The 20,964-nt window shown below is 39.8% G+C and overlaps 1 protein-coding gene across 1 annotated transcript in view; it reads right to left on the reverse strand.

The window, feature by feature from the left end:
* The window catches only part of VEGFC (vascular endothelial growth factor C), a 357,502-nt gene that overhangs the window by 113,912 nt on the left and 222,626 nt on the right, over positions 1 to 20,964 (reverse strand). Inside the window, exon 3 of the mRNA XM_053703855.1 lies at positions 18,429 to 18,619. Coding sequence (XP_053559830.1) covers positions 18,429 to 18,619 — 191 coding nt within the window. The remainder of the gene's footprint in view (positions 1 to 18,428; positions 18,620 to 20,964) is intronic.

The following is a 20,964-nucleotide window of genomic DNA, read 5'->3' on the forward strand; positions in this document are numbered from 1 at the left end:
GCCTTAGCAGGCTTGTCTCCCTTCTTAGACTTTATAACGATGTTAAGGCATGCGAAACATAATTAAGTGGGCGGGAAAACCACGGTCTCCTCACAATATAAACAGGTATGCTTTAGTACAGAAGGAGTACCTTCTAATATGTCAGAGTCCTCCATAGCTCAGGTTATACCCACAGAAGGGCACAATAAAAACGTTTTTTTATTACAGAAAACTGCCCCTTTATACTCCCAATGGCTGGAGCACTCACCACCTCCTAGACCCAGACAGTTAACAGAGGAAATGCTCTCCTCAGGTTCAAGTCTCAGCCCGAATGGAGGAAATGAACATAGACCACAACTGGTCACATGGAGTGCAAGACAGTACTTCCCTTGTTATTACAAGTACAGCAAGTAATAAGAGCTGTGCAACACTTTCAAAAACGAAAGTGAAACTTAAAAGAGAAACCTGTTTGTTCCAGCCAAAAACACACAGTCTATCAACCCAGGAAAAAAATTACACAAAGCAGCATGTAAATAATTAATACCACTGATTAATTAACCTCAACTGTTCAATAAACCCCCTTCAGAGGATATTAACCCTGGATCTTATCAAGGTATAAAGGAGCCACACTGTGACCCTGTTATAGCATTTTATGTGTAAAAATGTAAACAATCTTACCTCCAGGATCCATGTTGTGCAACAGAACACAGCCTCTCAAGTGTGACAGTCTTATAGCAGCGCTCCTGACATGGTCTAGAGTGAGAGAAAGCAGGCAGTGAAACTCATCAACACTGATTGCTTAAGAGCTGTTAGCTGTAGTCTGGATGGCTTCTCAGAAAAACTTTCCCTGCATCTCCAGACTCTAACTTTCATCAATACTCTCACTGAGAGGTTGACATAACTACTTAAAACTCCAGTCCTATCTCGAAGGGCAGATACCCTTTTTCAGGACTCTCCGAATCTTCTGACACTTCTCTGCCACCTCCTAACGTGACAAAAGGCAAAGAATGACTGGGGTAATGAGGAAGTGGAAGGGATATTTAAGCTTTTGGCTTTTTGGGTGTCTTTGCCTCCTCCTGGTGGACAGTTGTTGTATTTCCCAACAGTAACGAATGAAGGCGTGGACTCTCCCTATCTTAGGAAGGAAATATACTTTTTACCTGTGTGATTACCTTGTATCTAAGCCTTTGCAGACTGCCCCCTTATTTCAGTTCTTTTGACAGACTTCCATTTTAGCCAATCAGTGCTCACTCCTAGGTAACTTCCCGTGCGTGAGCTCAATGTTATCTATACGAAACACATGAACTAATGTCCTCTAGTGGTGAAAAAATACATTCAGATTAGAGGCAGTCTTCAAGGTCTAAGAAATTAGCATATGAACCTCCTAGGTTTAGCTTTCAACTAAGAATACCAAGAGAACAAAGCAAAATTGGTGATAAAAGTAAATTAGAAAGATGTTTAAAATTACATGCCATATTTGAATCATAAAAGTTTTTTTTACTTGACTGTCCATTTAAATCTCCAATGTTTGCATACAGTACACAAATTATGTATTAAATCTACTAAATGCTATCTACTGTATATGCAGTGTTGTGTTCTACATGTAGAATATGTGACTGCCTATAGAAGAAACCAAAAAAAAAAAAACTTAAGCCACTGCATTTTGAGGAGTAAATTTGTTTTTCAAGTTTTAGAGTTAAGATGTTTTCTTGTTTTATCTCCACCAATAATGTAGTTATTTATTAAAAGTTCAAATTACATTTTTATGATTCAAATAGAGCATACAGTTTTAAGAGATTTTTCAATTTACTTCTACAATCAAATTTACTTTGTACTTTTGGTATCTTTTGTTTGAAATCATACCCAGGTATGCACTACTGTGAGCTCGCAGGTGATTGCTGCCTATGCACATATCCTTTTTTTTTCATTGGCTCACCAGATGTGTTCAGCTAGATCCTAGTAGTGCATTGTTGCTCTGAAGCTGTCTTTAATTAAATTCAGATAGGAGCTTACCTTATGTCTTTCATGGAAGCCTGCTCCTAATAAACTTGGTATATTCACTGAAAAGACTCAGCACTTCTCTTTCCTCGTTTAATTAAATTCTGCAAACAATAGTGCAATATAAAATGTTCTAACACATTAGAGCATTTTCTTTTTGTACTTTTATTTCCCTTTAAGGAAAGACATTGGAAGATTTTGTACAGTAAACCAGTCCCATGCCTCATTAACGCGCAACCAACCATAGGGCCTGATTACAAGTAGTGCGCTAAAAAACTTTTTTGCTCTCATCCTAAATGTGGTCAAAGTAAAAAATATATCTGGGCTGCACTAGCACGCGTACTACAAATTAAATGTAAAAAGTGGACACCGCATTGGACCAACCGCTCTAAACCCTAAGTTTGAAATAATTTACATTCCTATGTTCTTCATATAGAAGAACATTTTATTTTATTTTTAAATTAAAAAAATAAATATATATATATATATACACAGTATATATATATATGAAGGATATATACATACACACACTGTATATATATATATATATATATATATATATATATATATATATATATATATATATATATATATATATAATACAATGGTGGATATATACATACACACACTGTATATATATATATATATATATATATATAATACAATTTTTTTTGTAATTATATATACAGTATCTCACAAAAGTGAGTACACCCCTCACATTTTTGTAAATATTTTATTGTATCTTTTCATGTGACAACACTGAAGAAATGACACTTTGCTACAATGTAAAGTAGTAAGTGAACAGCCTGTATAACAGTGTAAAATTGTTGTCCCCTCAAAATAAGTCAACACACAGCCATTAATGTCTAAACCGTTGGCAAAAAAAGTGAGTACACCCCTAAGTGGAAATGTCCAAATTGGGCCCAATGTGTCAATATTTTGTGTGGCCACCATTATTTTCCAGCACTGCCTTAACCCTCTTGGGCATGAAGTTCACCAGAGCTTCACAGGTTGCCACTGGAGTCTTCTTCCACTCCTCCATTACAACATCACAGAGCTGGTGGATGTTAGAGACCTTGCGCTCCCCCACCTTCCGTTTGAGGATGCCCCACAGATGCTCAATAGCATCACCTTCCATCACCTTTACCCTCAGCTTCTTTAGCAAGGCAGTGGTCATCTTGTAGTTCTGTTTGGGGTCGTTATCATGTTGGAATACTGCCCTGCAGCCTAGTCTCCAAAGGGAGGGGATCATGCTCTGCTTTAGTATGTCACAGTACATGTTGGCATTAATGGTTCCCTCAATGAACTGTAGCTCCCCAGTACCGGAAGCAGTCATGCAGGCCCAGACCATGACACTCCCACCACTATGCTTGACTGTAGGCAAGACACACTTATCTTTGTACTCCTCACCTGGTTGCTGCCACACACGCTTGACACTATCTGAACCAAATACGTTTATCTTGGTTTCATCGGAACACAGGGCATAGTTCCAGTAATCCATGTCCTTAGTCTGCTTGTCTTCAGCAAACTGTTTGCGGGCTTTCTTGTGCTCATATTTAGAAGAGGCTTCCTTCTGGGACGACAGCCATGCAGACCAATTTGATGCAGTGTGTGGTGTATTGACTGAGCACTGACAGGCTGACCTCCCTCCCCTTCAACCTCTGCCGCAATGCTGGCAGCACTCATACGTCTATTTCCCAAAGACAAACTCTGGATATGACGCTGAGCACGTGCACTCAACTTCTTTGGTCGATCATGGTGAGGCCTGTTCTCAGTGGAACCTGTCCTGTGAAACCGCTGTATGGTCTTGCCCACTGTGCTGCAGCTCAGTTTCAGGGTCTTGGCAATCTTCTTATAGCCTAGGCCATCTTTATGTAGAGCAACAATTCTTTTTTTCATATTCTCAAAGAGTTTGTTGCATCTCATGGCAACGAACTCTCTGAGGATCTGAAAAAAAGAATTGTTGCTCTACATGTTCAACTTCCAGTGACCAGTATGAGAGAGTGTGAGAACAATGTCACCAAATTTAACACACCTGCTCCCCATTCACACCTGAAACCTTGTAACACTAACGAGTCACATGACACCGAGGAGGGAAAATGGCTAATTGGTCCCAATGTGGACATTTTCACTTAGGGGTGTACTCACTTTTGTTGCCAACGGTTTAGACATTAATGGCTGTGTGTTGAGTTATTTTGAGGGGACAGCAAATGTACACTGTTATACAGGCTGTACACTCATTACTTTACATTGTAGCAAAATATAATTTCTTCAGTTTTGTCACATGAAAAGATATAATAAAATATTTACAAAAATGTGAGGGGTAAATTCGAATTTCTCCATGTCGGATCGATAGACCTCCGCCTGGACCTCCGCCTTGGTCCATCGCCTGGACCTCTAACTTGGACCTTCGCCTAGACCTCCGCCTCTGTGCATCGCCGCTCCGCGTACGCTTGGATCAAGAAGATGCCGGTCCCACGATGGATGAAGATGGAGCCATCTGGATGAAGACAGAGCCACCGGGATGAACTGTGAGGTTTTTTTAGTTTAGGGAGGGCACTATTAAAGGAGCTGAATGCCCTTTTCAGGGCAATGGGTAGATTAAGTTTTTTAGATTTGCTATTTTGTGTAATGTTTTTTTTTTTTTCATTTTGGGGTGGGTTTTTCTTTTTAGAATAGCCATTTTTTATATTTAATGGGCAGCAAAAGAGCTGAATGACCTGTTAAGGGCAATGCCCATACAAATGCCCTTTTCAGGGCAATGGGTAGATTAGGTTTTACTCTATTTTTATTTTGTGTGTTTGGGGGTGGGGGTTTGTATACTATTAGGGGGTAATTGTTTTTCTTTTGGAGGAAAAGAACTGATTTCTTTAGGGCAATGCCCTACAAAAGGCCCTTTTTAGGGCCCACAAAAAGGCCCTCTTAAGGGCCCTTGGTAGTTTATTATAGATTAAAGTTTTTTATTTTGGGATGGGTTTTTTGTTTTTTTAAAAGGGTATTAGAATAGGAATAATTTTTATTATTTTGGATAGTTTCGTTTGTTATTTTTTGTAATGGTAGTTTTTTATTTTTGTAATGTTAGGTGTTAGTGAAAGGCAGCTTAGATTTTATTTGACAGGTAAGTTTGTACTGTATTTATTTTAACTAGGTAGTTAGTAAATAGTTAATAACTATTTACTAACTAGTCTACCTAGTTAAAATAAATACAAACTTTCCTGTGAAATAAAAATAAAACCTAAGCTAGCTACAATATAACTATTAGTTATATTGTAGCTAGCTTAGGTTTTATTTCACAGGTAAGTTTTATTTTAGTTTTAAATAGGTATTATTTAGTTAATACTTGTAACTTTAATTTAGCTCTATTTCAATTATTTTAAAGTTAGGGGGTGTTAGGGGTTAATAGTTTAATTTAGGTTGTTGCGATGTGATGGACTGGCGGTTTAGGGGTTAATAGGTTTATTTACTGGTAGTGATGTGGGAGGCCAGAGGTTAAGGGTTTAATAGCTTTATTTAGTGGCGGCGGTGTCGGTGAGTGGCGGAATAGGGTTTAATAGATTTATTATAGTGTGGGCGATATTGGGGTGAGAGGGAGTAGGGGTTAATAACTTTAGTATAGTGGCGGCTATATTGGGAGAAGCAGATTCGGGGTAAAAAGATTTATTTAGGTGGCGGCGATATCGGTAGCGGCAGATTAGGGGTTAATAACATTATGTAGGTGTCGGCAATGTCGGTAGGGGGCAGATTAGGGGTGTTTAGACTTAGAGTTTATGTTAGGGTGTTAGGTTTAAACGTAACATTTTCTTTCCCCATAGACATCAATGGGGCTGCGTTACGGAGCTTTTCTTTCAGCGATGGCAGGTGTTAGGTTTTTTCTGACCTGCTCTCCCCATTGATGTCTATGGGGAAAGCATGCATGAGCACGTCAAAACAGAGCTTGAACTGTGTGTGGTATGGAGCTTAAAACCACCATATCGCACGCACAAGCCGGCTGTTTCAAAACTTGTAATGGCTGCACTATAGGGGGTGAAATAACGCAACTTTTGTTGCGTTCATTAAATTCCCTATAGCGCTCAAAACTTGTAATCTACCTGTAAAGTAGATAAAATAATACGCTAAAAAGAGCCAACGGCATTAACAGACAATAATTTGCAAAATTTTGCAATCTACTTGTATCACAAAAACAACTCCTAAAACTCAAATTCATCTGTGAAATTTGTACATTTTAAAAGCCAAAGAATGCAGGGCACTGAGGTACTTGGAGGTCCATTTATCAAGCTCCGTATGGAGCTTGTGAGCCCGTGTTTCTGGCGAGTCTTCAAAAACCCTGTCCGCCTGCTCTGAGCAGGCGGACAGGAATCGCCACAATTTAACCCGATCAAGTACGATCGGGTTGATTGACACCCCCTGCTGGAGGCCGATTGGCCGCGAGTCTGCAGGGGGCGGCGTTACACCAGCTGGTGTAATGCTGAATATGGAAAGCGTATTGCTCTCCGCATTCAGCGAGGACATCATTAAAAAAAGCTAAGGTTTGTTTGATGTGTCAGACGATTTAGTGTAGTCACTTTATTTAAAGGGACAGTCAACACCAGAATTTTTTTTTTTAAATGATAGATAATCCCTTTATTACCCATTCTCCAGTTTTGCATAACCCACACAGTTATATTAATACACCTCTGTGATTACCTTGTGTATCTAAGCCAAGGTCCAAGGTCTAAGAAATTATCATAGGCGCTTACCTAGGTACCTAGGTTTAGCTTTCAACTAAGAATACCAAGAGAAGAAAGCAAAATTGGTGATAAAAGTAAATTTGAAAGTTGTTTAAAATTGCATGCCCTATTTAAATCATGAAAGTTTGTTTTGGACTTGACTGTCCCTTTAATACTAAACTGAGAAATGATATGACAGAACATACCTTAGAAACACAGATTTTAACAGCAGATAAGAACCATAGACCCAATAAGTTTGCCCAAAGATTCCTAAAAGTGTTAACTTACTTTGTTCTTATGAAGCCCTTACCACCTCTAATGGAAGTTTATTCCATGAATCAACCACCCTTTCTGTGAAGAAGTGCTTCTGCAAATCACTCCAGAACCTGCTACACTTCACCTTGAGATCATGACCCCTTGTTCTGGAATTGTTCTTTTTGCAAAAAAAATACATACAGCCTCAGCTTTACTGAGCCCCTTAATATATTGAAAGTTACAATCATATCACCTATTTACTTCTAAACTATACAAATTTAGGTAATTGAGCCTTTCTTAGCAAATTTTATTTTTAGATCATGTACCAGTTATATAGCCCTCCTTTGAACAAATTCTAGTTTGTTTATATCCTTCTGGAGATTTGGCCTTGAGAACTGTGCATGATACTTAAATTGATGGTAAATCCTAGCATTTCAAAAACACTAGTATTTACCATCACTAAAAATAAATAGGACTTTCAGTCATCACTTTATAAAAAAGTGTGCTAAACTTCGCCATTTTGTGCCACAGACTCTCCACTAAACTCAGTGGCTCCAGTCACCCACTGCATGACATTTCCACCTCTAAACCAATAAATGTGCTAGCATACAGAACAGAGCCATATGACTAGCACGGGTCGGCTATTGGTTTAAAGGTTTTCACCTCATTGAAAAAAAAGAGTGCTGTGCGTGACCTGAGCCACTGAGTTTAGCAAGAAGGTTGCGGCACAGAAAGGGTACGTTTAGCATAGGATGATTGAGTCCTATTTATTTTCAGTGATGATAAATCCTATCGTTTTTTAAATGCTATAATTTACCATCACTATTAACTAGTAATCTGGCACAAGAAACTTGAGTTTTCTGCTTCAAATACCTCTTCTAATACAACCAATCATTATGCTGTCCTTACTGCAATACCACATTGTTTACCAGATTTCAAATAATCTGAAATAATAATTCTCAAGTCCCATTACTGTTCTGTAACAGCCAGAAATGTGTCTGAGTCCGTAATAAACCTTTTTATTTTCCTTATCTAAATGCCTACTTTTGAATATTGCAATGTGATTTGGTCCACCTCGCCTACAACAGTAACTCTTTTACAAATTTTTGTACAATCTACAAGTAGACATACTTTATCCTGTACCCCTTTGCTGATATTGCTGACTCTGAGGAATACAACTATTATCTACTCCCTATGCTGATTGCACTCCATTTATTAAGATACTCTGTCTTCTATCCTTAAACCAGCATTCTACCCAGTTTACAATTTTTGAGTCTAGACCAAGGAAATACAGTTGCTGAAATTAGTTTGCTGAAATTTAGATAAACTACATCTACCCTGGTCGAACACTTTAGTTACATACAGGGCCGCCATCAGGGGGTGACAGGGGTGACTCCTGTCAGGGGCCCAATGAGCCAGGGGGGCCCCATGAGGCAAGAACTAAAAAAAAAATATATATATTTTTTTTTTTTTAAATTTTGGCAGCCACCAGTGGGTACTACAGCAGAGTGCTAATTGATCATGGGAAATGTTATTACAAGTAGTAAAGTATTAGCATTTGAGAGGATTTCTTAGTTTGCACTAAACCACTATGCTCAGTGTGAGACAGACTTTGCACTTTGTACAGTGTGTGCCTGAGTCAGATGGCAGATCACTTTCATTTGAAGAGGAGGTAGGACTTACTTAGCAAATGTTTTTTATTTCTTTGTGCAATTTTGGATTGTAACTTCAGTGTGGTAGTAGTTGTATGGTGGGGCCAGGGGTCCATAAAAACATTTTTTTTTTTTTTTAACAGCAGTGTATTTATGATTATTTGACAATGCTGTAGAAATTCTATATTTAAAACCATGCAGAAATGTTTCCTCCTCAATACACAAATGGTGGATGCCCTTTTGGCAGATATGCATTTTATATATATATATATATATATATATATATATATATATATATATATATATATATATATATATATATATATGTATGTATATATATATATATATATATATATATATATATATAACATTCCAGTTTACTGCCCCTTTATGCAAGGACTTTCCAGATGCAAGGAGGCATTTTATCTAAGATTTTTACATCTGCATAAAATGTTATACTCTCAGACTAAGATTGCTCAGTGTTTGAAATGAGACAGGTTAACTTAAAACTGTTCAGTTTACACTACAGCTGACTTAGTTTTGAAATACATACCAACAAGCCTAAATCCTGCATTTAACCAGATCTAATGGTATGAGTACCACAGCTTATGGTCCCACCAAGACCATATAGAGTACAGCATTTTCAAAATCCATAAGTACAGCTGACAGATGGGAAAATTTGTACACTATATTTGAAGTGGTGCTCTTGGTTGGGGAAAATGGGAAAAAAACAAACAAACATATGTCAACCTTTTAAAGGTACTTTTCTTCATCTAGCCATCTACCCAGCTCATGTACAATTTTGAATTCACAGAATTATTTTTGTTTGCACATTTACAAATATGATTCTTTAAAAAGTGATCTCTCAATTTCTGCATTTTTTTTTATCATGCATGTCACACACTGTTGATTTAGGGGATGCAAGGTGCATAAATGTTTCCTCCTGTGAGTGTTTCTGTGGGTGTATGTGTTTATGTCTTTGTGCTTTGGTTTGTGTCTCTATGTGTATGTATTTTTTATCTGTGGGTCTCTCTGTGAGGGTGGGTGTGTATGTCTTTGTGCATTTTCTGTGGATGTCTGTGAGGGTGTGTGCATATGTCTTTGAGCTTTTTCTATGGGTGTTTCTGTGAGGGTGTTTGTGTGTGTGTATGTATGTCTGTGTTTTCTGTGGATGTCTCAGTGAGGGTGTGTGTATGTATGTCTTTCTGTGTGTGTGTGTGTGTGTGTATGTCTTTGTGTGTTTTCTGTGGGTGTCTCTGTGTGTGTATGTGTGTATATGTCTTTGTGTGTTTTCTGAGGCTGTCTCTGTCAGTGTTTCCTTGGGTGTATGTGCAAGTTTGAGTTTGTGTGTGTGTCCATTATCTGTTCCTTTCTAAATCTCCTTTTTTTACAAAACTGTAGTTTACCTCATTACTTGTCAGTTCAATGTAAACAAGTGCTAAGTGTCTGTTTGGGTTTCTTTGCGTGTCTGCTAGAGTGTCTATATGTGAATCCTTATGTGTGTGTTTGTGTGTTTCAGTGTATGAGTGTGTCTGTGTGTGTGTATGTTACTACCTTTACAACATTTCCAAGTTTAAATAGACAATTAAGAATAAAGTGCATATACGTTTTAGTCACTTGGTCAAAAATTGCACATGTCAAAGGAGGGGGGGGGGCCCTGATCAATGGTTGAGTCAGGGGCCCCAAAATTTCTAGTGGCGGCCCTGGTTACATAATCAAAGAATTCAAATAATTAGTCTGACATGATCTTCCTGAAGTAAAACCATGCTGGTTTTAGTACCCTAAATTGTTTGTCTTGATGTCAGTTGTATCTTTTTCTTTTTAAGAGAGTTTCCATTAATTTCCCTACTACTGAAGATAAACTGATTGGCCTGTGGTTATCAAAGTCTTCCCTACCTCCGTTTTTATGAAGAGGTACTACCTTTGGTATACTCCAATCATCTAGAACTACTTCTGTCAATAGTGATTGACTAAACAGATCAGTTAACTGGCAACTAGCACAAACCAAAGTTCCTTTAAAACCCTTGAATGAATATTATCAGGTGCCAGGACCCACTGAATCTTTTACTTTTATGTTTGATAATGCCAATAAAAACAGAATTTATGTTTACCTGATAAATTACTTTCTCCAACGGTGTGTCCGGTCCACGGCGTCATCCTTACTTGTGGGATATTCTCTTCCCCAACAGGAAATGGCAAAGAGCCCAGCAAAGCTGGTCACATGATCCCTCCTAGGCTCCGCCTACCCCAGTCATTCGACCGACGTTAAGGAGGAATATTTGCATAGGAGAAACCATATGGTACCGTGGTGACTGTAGTTAAAGAAAATAAATTATCAGACCTGATTAAAAAAACCAGGGCGGGCCGTGGACCGGACACACCGTTGGAGAAAGTAATTTATCAGGTAAACATAAATTCTGTTTTCTCCAACATAGGTGTGTCCGGTCCACGGCGTCATCCTTACTTGTGGGAACCAATACCAAAGCTTTAGGACACGGATGAAGGGAGGGAGCAAATCAGGTCACCTAAATGGAAGGCACCACGGCTTGCAAAACCTTTCTCCCAAAAATAGCCTCAGAAGAAGCAAAAGTATCAAACTTGTAAAATTTGGTAAAAGTGTGCAGTGAAGACCAAGTCGCTGCCCTACATATCTGATCAACAGAAGCCTCGTTCTTGAAGGCCCATGTGGAAGCCACAGCCCTAGTGGAATGAGCCGTGATTCTTTCGGGAGGCTGCCGTCCGGCAGTCTCGTAAGCCAATCTGATGATGCTTTTAATCCAAAAAGAGAGAGAGGTAGAAGTTGCTTTTTGACCTCTCCTTTTACCGGAATAAACAACAAACAAGGAAGATGTTTGTCTAAAATCCTTTGTAGCATCTAAATAGAATTTTAGAGCGCGAACAACATCCAAATTGTGCAACAAACGTTCCTTCTTTGAAACTGGTTTCGGACACAGAGAAGGTACGATAATCTCCTGGTTAATGTTTTTGTTAGAAACAACTTTTGGAAGAAAACCAGGTTTAGTACGTAAAACCACCTTATCTGCATGGAACACCAGATAAGGAGGAGAACACTGCAGAGCAGATAATTCTGAAACTCTTCTAGCAGAAGAAATTGCAACTAAAAACAAAACTTTCCAAGATAATAACTTAATATCAACGGAATGTAAGGGTTCAAACGGAACCCCCTGAAGAACTGAAAGAACTAAGTTGAGACTCCAAGGAGGAGTCAAAGGTTTGTAAACAGGCTTAATTCTAACCAGAGCCTGAACAAAGGCTTGAACATCTGGCACAGCTGCCAGCTTTTTGTGAAGTAACACAGACAAGGCAGAAATCTGTCCCTTCAGGGAACTAGCAGATAATCCTTTTTCCAATCCTTCTTGAAGGAAGGATAGAATCTTAGGAATCTTAACCTTGTCCCAAGGGAATCCTTTAGATTCACACCAACAGATATATTTTTTCCAAATTTTGTGGTAAATCTTTCTAGTTACAGGCTTTCTGGCCTGAACAAGAGTATCGATAACAGAATCTGAGAACCCTCGCTTCGATAAGATCAAGCGTTCAATCTCCAAGCAGTCAGCTGGAGTGAAACCAGATTCGGATGTTCGAACGGACCCTGAACAAGAAGGTCTCGTCTCAAAGGTAGCTTCCAAGGTGGAGCCGATGACATATTCACCAAATCTGCATACCAAGTCCTGCGTGGCCACGCAGGAGCTATCAAGATCACCGACGCCCTCTCCTGATTGATCCTGGCTACCAGCCTGGGGATGAGAGGAAACGGCGGGAACACATAAGCTAGTTTGAAGGTCCAAGGTGCTACTAGTGCATCCACTAGAGCCGCCTTGGGATCCCTGGATCTGGACCCGTAGCAAGGAACTTTGAAGTTCTGACGAGAGGCCATCAGATCCATGTCTGGAATGCCCCACAGCTGAGTGACTTGGGCAAAGATTTCCGGATGGAGTTCCCACTCCCCCGGATGCAATGTCTGACGACTCAGAAAATCCGCTTCCCAATTTTCCACTCCTGGGATGTGGATAGCAGACAGGTGGCAGGAGTGAGACTCCGCCCATAGAATGATTTTGGTCACTTCTTCCATCGCTAGGGAACTCCTTGTTCCCCCCTGATGGTTGATGTACGCAACAGTTGTCATGTTGTCTGATTGAAACCGTATGAACTTGGCCCTCGCTAGCTGAGGCCAAGCCTTGAGAGCATTGAATATCGCTCTCAGTTCCAGAATATTTATCGGTAGAAGAGATTCTTCCCGAGACCAAAGACCCTGAGCTTTCAGGGATCCCCAGACCGCGCCCCAGCCCATCAGACTGGCGTCGGTCGTGACGATGACCCACTCCGGTCTGCGGAATGTCATCCCTTGTGACAGGTTGTCCAGGGACAGCCACCAACGGAGTGAGTCTCTGGTCCTCTGATTTACTTGTATCTTCGGAGACAAGTCTGTATAGTCCCCATTCCACTGACTGAGCATGCACAGTTGAAATGGTCTTAGATGAATGCGCGCAAAAGGAACTATGTCCATTGCCGCTACCATCAAACCGATCACTTCCATGCACTGCGCTATGGAAGGAAGAGGAACGGAATGAAGTATCCGACAAGAGTCTAGAAGTTTTGTTTTTCTGGCCTCTGTCAGAAAAATCCTCATTTCTAAGGAGTCTATTATTGTTCCCAAGAAGGGAACCCTTGTTGACGGAGATAGAGAACTCTTTTCCACGTTCACTTTCCATCCGTGAGATCTGAGAAAGGCCAGGACAATGTCCGTGTGAGCCTTTGCTTGAGGAAGGGACGACGCTTGAATCAGAATGTCGTCCAAGTAAGGTACTACAGCAATGCCCCTTGGTCTTAGCACAGCTAGAAGGGACCCTAGTATCTTTGTGAAAATCCTTGGAGCAGTGGCTAATCCGAAAGGAAGCGCCACGAACTGGTAATGCTTGTCCAGGAATGCGAACCTTAGGAACCGATGATGTTCCTTGTGGATAGGAATATGTAGATACGCATCCTTTAAATCCACTGTGGTCATGAATTGACCTTCCTGGATGGAAGGAAGAATAGTTCGAATGGTTTCCATCTTGAACGATGGAACCTTGAGAAACTTGTTTAAGATCTTGAGATCTAAGATTGGTCTGAACGTTCCCTCTTTTTTGGGAACTATGAACAGATTGGAGTAGAACCCCATCCCTTGTTCTCTTAATGGAACAGGATGAATCACTCCCATTTTTAACAGGTCTTCTACACAATGTAAGAATGCCTGTCTTTTTACGTGGTCTGAAGACAACTGAGACCTGTGGAACCTCCCCCTTGGGGGAAGCCCCTTGAATTCCAGAAGATAACCTTGGGAGACTATTTCTAGCGCCCAAGGATCCAGAACATCTCTTGCCCAAGCCTGAGCGAAGAGAGAGAGTCTGCCCCCCACCAGATCCGGTCCCGGATCGGGGGCCAACATTTCATGCTGTCTTGGTAGCAGTGGCAGGTTTCTTGGCCTGCTTTCCCTTGTTCCAGCCTTGCATTGGTCTCCAAGCTGGCTTGGCTTGAGAAGTATTACCCTCTTGCTTAGAGGACGTAGCACTTTGGGCTGGTCCATTTCTACGAAAGGGACGAAAATTAGGTTTATTTTTTGCCTTGAAAGGCCTATCCTGAGGAAGGGCGTGGCCCTTACCCCCAGTGATATCAGAGATAATCTCTTTCAAGTCAGGGCCAAACAGCGTTTTCCCTTGAAAGGAATGTTAAGTAGCTTGTTCTTGGAAGACGCATCAGCTGACCAAGATTTCAACCAAAGCGCTCTGCGCGCCACAATAGCAAACCCAGAATTCTTAGCCGCTAACCTAGCCAATTGCAAAGTGGCGTCTAGGGTGAAAGAATTAGCCAATTTGAGAGCATTGATTCTGTCCATAATCTCCTCATAAGGAGGAGAATCACTATCGACCGCCTTTATCAGCTCATCGAACCAGAAACATGCGGCTGTAGCTACAGGGACAATGCATGAAATTGGTTGTAGAAGGTAACCCTGCTGAACAAACATCTTTTTAAGTAAACCTTCTAATTTTTTATCCATAGGATCTTTGAAAGCACAACTATCCTCTATGGGTATAGTGGTGCGTTTGTTTAAAGTGGAAACCGCTCCCTCGACCTTGGGGACTGTCTGCCATAAGTCCTTTCTGGGGTCGACCATAGGAAACAATTTTTTAAATATGGGGGGAGGGACGAAAGGAATACCGGGCCTTTCCCATTCTTTATTAACAATGTCCGCCACCCGCTTGGGTATAGGAAAAGCTTCTGGGAGCCCCGGGACCTCTAGGAACTTGTCCATTTTACATAGTTTCTCTGGGATGACCAACTTGTCACAATCATCCAGAGTGGATAACACCTCCTTAAGCAGAATGCGGAGATGTTCCAACTTAAATTTAAACGTAATCACATCAGGTTCAGCTTGTTGAGAAATGTTCCCTGAATCAGTAATTTCTCCCTCAGACAAAACCTCCCTGGCCCCATCAGACAGGGTTAGGGGCCCTTCAGAACCATTATTATCAGCGTCGTCATGCTCTTCAGTATCTAAAACAGAGCAGTCGCGCTTACGCTGATAAGTGTTCATTTTGGCTAAAATGTTTTTGACAGAATTATCCATTACAGCCGTTAATTGTTGCATAGTAAGGAGTATTGGCGCGCTAGATGTACTAGGGGCCTCCTGAGTGGGCAAGACTCGTGTAGACGAAGGAGGGAATGATGCAGTACCATGCTTACTCCCCTCACTTGAGGAATCATCTTGGGCATCATTGTCATTGTCACATAAATCACATTTATTTAAATGAATGGGAATTCTGGCTTCCCCACATTCAGAACACAGTCTATCTGGTAGTTCAGACATGTTAAACAGGCATAAACTTGATAACAAAGTACAAAAAACGTTTTAAAATAAAACCGTTACTGTCACTTTAAATTTTAAACTGAACACACTTTATTACTGCAATTGCGAAAAAACATGAAGGAATTGTTCAAAATTCACCAAATTTTCACCACAGTGTCTTAAAGCCTTAAAAGTATTGCACACCAAATTTGGAAGCTTTAACCCTTAAAATAACGGAACCGGAGCCGTTTTTAACTTTAACCCCTTTACAGTCCCTGGTATCTGCTTTGCTGAGACCCAACCAAGCCCAAAGGGGAATACGATACCAAATGACGCCTTCAGAAAGTCTTTTCTAAGTATCAGAGCTCCTCTCACATGCAACTGCATGTCATGCCTCTCAAAAACAAGTGCGCAACACCGGCGCGAAAATGAGGCTCTGCCTTATGATTTGGGAAAGCCCCTAAAGAATAAGGTGTCTAAAACAGTGCCTGCCGATATTATTATATCAAAATACCCAGAATAAATGATTCCTCAAGGCTAAATATGTGTTAATAATGAATCGATTTAGCCCAGAAAAAGTCTACAGTCTTAATAAGCCCTTGTGAAGCCCTTATTTACGATCTTAATAAACATGGCTTACCGGATCCCATAGGGAAAATGACAGCTTCCAGCATTACATCGTCTTGTTAGAATGTGTCATACCTCAAGCAGCAAGAGACTGCTCACTGTTCCCCCAACTGAAGTTAATTGCTCTCAACAGTCCTGTGTGGAACAGCCATGGATTTTAGTGACGGTTGCTAAAATCATTTTCCTCATACAAACAGAAATCTTCATCTCTTTTCTGTTTCTGAGTAAATAGTACATACCAGCACTATTTCAAAATAACAAACTCTTGATTGAATAATAAAAACTACAGTTAAACACTAAAAAACTCTAAGCCATCTCCGTGGAGATGTTGCCTGTACAACGGCAAAGAGAATGACTGGGGTAGGCGGAGCCTAGGAGGGATCATGTGACCAGCTTTGCTGGGCTCTTTGCCATTTCCTGTTGGGGAAGAGAATATCCCACAAGTAAGGATGACGCCGTGGACCGGACACACCTATGTTGGAGAAATCTCATCCTCTGTAAAAAGATTAATGCTAAGTCCATTTCCATTTTTAGAAAAGAAGAAGATAGAAGTAATCATTTATTAAATAAAAAGAGGGAGACACTCAACCTGGGAATGAACAATAGGATAATAGCATGTTCTATGGTTAGCTACCACCCTAGGAGAAGCCTCTTTTTGCTTAACACGTGCCTTTCACCAAAGTGTCCATCCTGTAGTATATCAGTCTGATCCTGACTAAACAGTGCAGCCCAGTCCAGAAATACCAGGCTACCCCTCTCTGAACGAGCAAAACAGCAAAACCCCAGATGTACGTTTCTGCCTAGCGTGGGCCTCGTTAGGTGCAGCCATATTCCTCTAGGCACACTGAGCAACGGGTCCACGTATGGTTTTCTGCATCACCCTTAGGGAGAATTCCCTCAGGGTCATAATTTGCATAAATAAAAAGAGAGAAGTGCTCAACCTGGGAACGAACAATACCATAATAGCTTGTTCTATGGCTAGTTACCACCATAGGAGCATGCTCGTGTTGCTCAACGTGTGCCTTTCACAGATATGAACCTTCCTGTAGTATATCAGTTTGATCCTGACTAAATAGTGCAGTCCAGTCCCAAAATACCAGGCAATCCCTCTATGAACGAGAAAAACAGCAAAACCCCAGACATACGTTTCAGTCTAGTGTGAGCCTCATCAGTGAGGTGCAGCCATATCTCTCTAGGCACACTGAGCAACGGTCCACGTCTGGTTTCTCACATCACCCATAGGGAAACTTTACTCAGGGTCATAATTAGGCTGAAACGTACGTCTGGGGTTTTGCTTTTTCTCTTGTTCAGAGAGGGATTGCCTGGTATTTGGTGACTGGACTGCACTGTTTAGTCAGGATCAGACTAATATACTATTTATTCTATGTGAAAGGCACATGTTGAGCAAAAAGAGGCTGCTCCTAGGGTGGTAACTAGCCATAGAACAAACTATTATGCTATTGCTCGTTCCCAGGCTGAGCGCTTCTCTCTTTTTATTTATGAGAAGTAATCATTTAGACAGTCTGCAATTGGATTATAACCTTACAATAGGCTGACCATATTGCCGCTTTAAGATGGGACACATACGAAAAATACATATGTCAGGGTTCTTATACAAAACATTTCTTTAAACAGCCCTAAAAACATCCCTGACATATGTATTTTTCATATGTGTCCCTTTTTAAAGCAGCAATATGGTCACCCTACCTTACACCATTCTACTGTCACTTGTTTTTAGTTTTACTATTCCACCCAAAGTTTTTCTCCTTTAGCTGATATATCAAAAAAAGTTTATCTCATTTCTTACTGCCTGTGCTATCTTCGTTTTTGCATGAACTTTAGCTTTCCTAACTTACTAGTTAGTCTTTTTTTTGTGTCTCCATATAGAAAATGGTAGCAGAAACATGTGCATCCTTCAGGTTTAATTCAATATTATTATTTAACAACAAAACATTCTAACCTTCTGTTATTTAATTAAGTGACAACATTCTAAACCTGAGTGCAAATTAATCTTAAATAAAAATCATTTGAATTATGTAATTCTGGTCATCATGACCGTAGCACAGTCTGACATTTTTCAGATTTACACTCGTATACAGAAAATGATTTTTGATCTCTCAAAGTGCGCAATACACTGCCAAAACTGACATCTTACAGTATGATCAGTCTGTTGCACCTTAAACAAACTAAATGCTGCTCCATTGTGTTTTCATTCTTTTACAAGTATTGTTCTAGTAAAATGTTCTATGTTACAAATAACTGATAATAATAATAATATGCTAGAAGGATAACAATATATTTTATTTGTCTTTGTGGGTTTGCACAGACACTTTCTAGCGCATATGCGCTTTTTATGCGACTTACCGTTTTGCTGACGTAGGTTGAGCTGATGTTCATGCAGTGCAGTCCCTCACTGTTGCAGCACCCCCCACATCTGTAGACGGATACACATGGGGGTTTGAAGAAGGTGTTTGTTGCTGCTCCAAACTCTTTCCCCACATCTACACACACCTCCCGTGGCATGCACTGAGTCTTTCTCCACTCATTATCAATACCTGCCAATTCATAGGGAAGTTCACAAGTTATATCTTACACACAATTACACATAAATAGGCAGAATATTATCAAAGGGTCATGGAAGTCAAATTAAACTTTCATGACTTAGATAATGTGTATCATTTAAAGAGAGAAAAAAAATCCAATTTACTTTCAATATCAAAATTACTACTTGCTCTTGGTAGTCTTTGCTGAAACATAGCCCCCTTCCATGATAGCATACTGAAGTAGGCTCAGGAGTGAGCATTATATAGCAGCTGCATTTGCAACAATGTTTTAACAATGTTACACATGTAGGGCTAAATTACAAGTGCAGTGTAATCAATGACACGTGGAGCATTATCTTGCACATGGCCCTGCACAATCAAACAATAACAATCTTGTATTACAAGTGGCTGGTTAAGACCTTTATATAAAGAATCTTCAACACCAAAACCTTTTTAGCACAACCATTATTTTTCAATGGATATCACAGAGCAGTATTAGTGCAATCAATATGCTTGTGTTTATGTTAAACAATGCAAATTACCGCCTTCAAATTTAGCGCTTTTTAAATCCTAAAGTAATCGATAAGCACTTGCTAATTTGCATTAAAGACATATGAAAATGCTATAGAAATTATTTAATTTAAATTTCACTACTAGAGTGTTTTTTGGGGGTCTATCAGTTCAGCTTAGCATTCAAGCTTTATCAGACCTAAATTTCATTGTACAACTCCATAAAAGTCTTTTATATGAGTGAAAGTTTTTGAATTGTGTTTGTATTAACAGTAAGACCATAGCTATTTATCACATTATGAAGTGTGCACAATTAGCATGAACACGTTATCCACCATTCTAAACTAATATTGTACTTGTTTTCAGTAAATAACAATTAATGACAAGCAAAATGGTGATTTTGGTGGTTTAGCAAATACATCACTGTAGATTCAGTGCACAGTAAACACCTTAAAATTGTAATTTAAATGTTTAGTTAAGCTTAATGAAACAACTTGGCAATGCTTGCATTGTTTATTTTGCTTCCTTTCATGTGATTTATCCCTGAAAATTGAGGATAGGGGGTCGATTAATCAAGGGCCGAATAGCCCCTGATGCCCTTGTTTCCGCGCGAGCCTTTAGGCTCGCCAGAAACAGCAGTTATGAAGCAACAGTCTTAAGACCGTTGCTCCTTAACTGAACTGCCGCCTTTGAGGCTGCGGACATCAATCCGCCCAATCCTATACGATCGGGTTGATTGGCACCCCCTGCTAGCGATGGCATTGCACCCACTGCTAGGGGGCAGCATTGAACAAGCAGTTCACTAGAACTGCTTGAGCAATGTTAAATGCAGACAGCGTATCCTGTCGGCATTCAGCGATGACTGGCGGCCATGATACACTACAGCGTATCATGTCTGCCAGACAATGATAATTCGGCCCCTAGGTCTCAGAACTTGAAATGCACCCTGCTGACTTTTCAAGATATCTCAAAATAATGTACTTCATATAAACATTATTTCCACGGCTAGCGATAAAAGGACATAAAACCCCCAAAATGTCTTTCATAATTCAGATAGAGAATACAATTTTAAACAACTTTCCAATTTACTTCTATTATTTAATTAGCTTCCTCCTCTTGTTATCCTTTGCTGTAAGATTTATCTAGGCAAGCTCAGGGGCAGCAGAGAACCTAGGTTCTAGCTGTTGATTGGTGGCTTCATATATATATTGATTTTGATTGGCTCACCCATGTGTTCAGTTAGAAACAATTAGTGCATTGCTGCTCCTTCAACAAATGATAGCAAGAGAATAAAACAGATTAGATAATAGAAGTAAATTGGAAAGTTGTTTAAAATTGAATGCCCTAAAGTTGCTTCATAGAGCATACTTCACCCCGGAGAAGGGCCACAGGGTTCACAATTTGGAATTTGACAGATGTCCTAAATGCTCACTCCCAGCAGCTGACCTTGAACACATGTTTTGGTTCTGCCCAAAAATCAGAAGAGTATGGTATAAATTAGAATACTGGCTGAACTTTGTGGTGAAAATTTCCCCAATAACCCTTTCTCTATACCAGATTATATTATGTCTTGATAACCCAAATGAACATCATCCAAACGATAAGCTGGTGTCCACTTCTATCTTAGCTACTAGATATCTGATAGGGAAAAAATGGAAAATGCGCTCCGTCCCTAGTGTTTCTGAAATTCAGAATTGTTTGAAAAAACAATGCATATTAGAGCAAAAAGATGCAGATATAGACAATGAAGAGGATATAAAGAACTTTTTTAATAAATGGGCAGTTTTTATTAAAACACTTTCGGAGGATGAAATTGAATATATGATCTTTCCATTTCAAAACTCAGA

Source organism: Bombina bombina, chromosome 2 (genome assembly GCF_027579735.1).
Source record: "Bombina bombina isolate aBomBom1 chromosome 2, aBomBom1.pri, whole genome shotgun sequence".
In the NCBI taxonomy this organism is placed as follows: domain Eukaryota; kingdom Metazoa; phylum Chordata; class Amphibia; order Anura; family Bombinatoridae; genus Bombina; species Bombina bombina.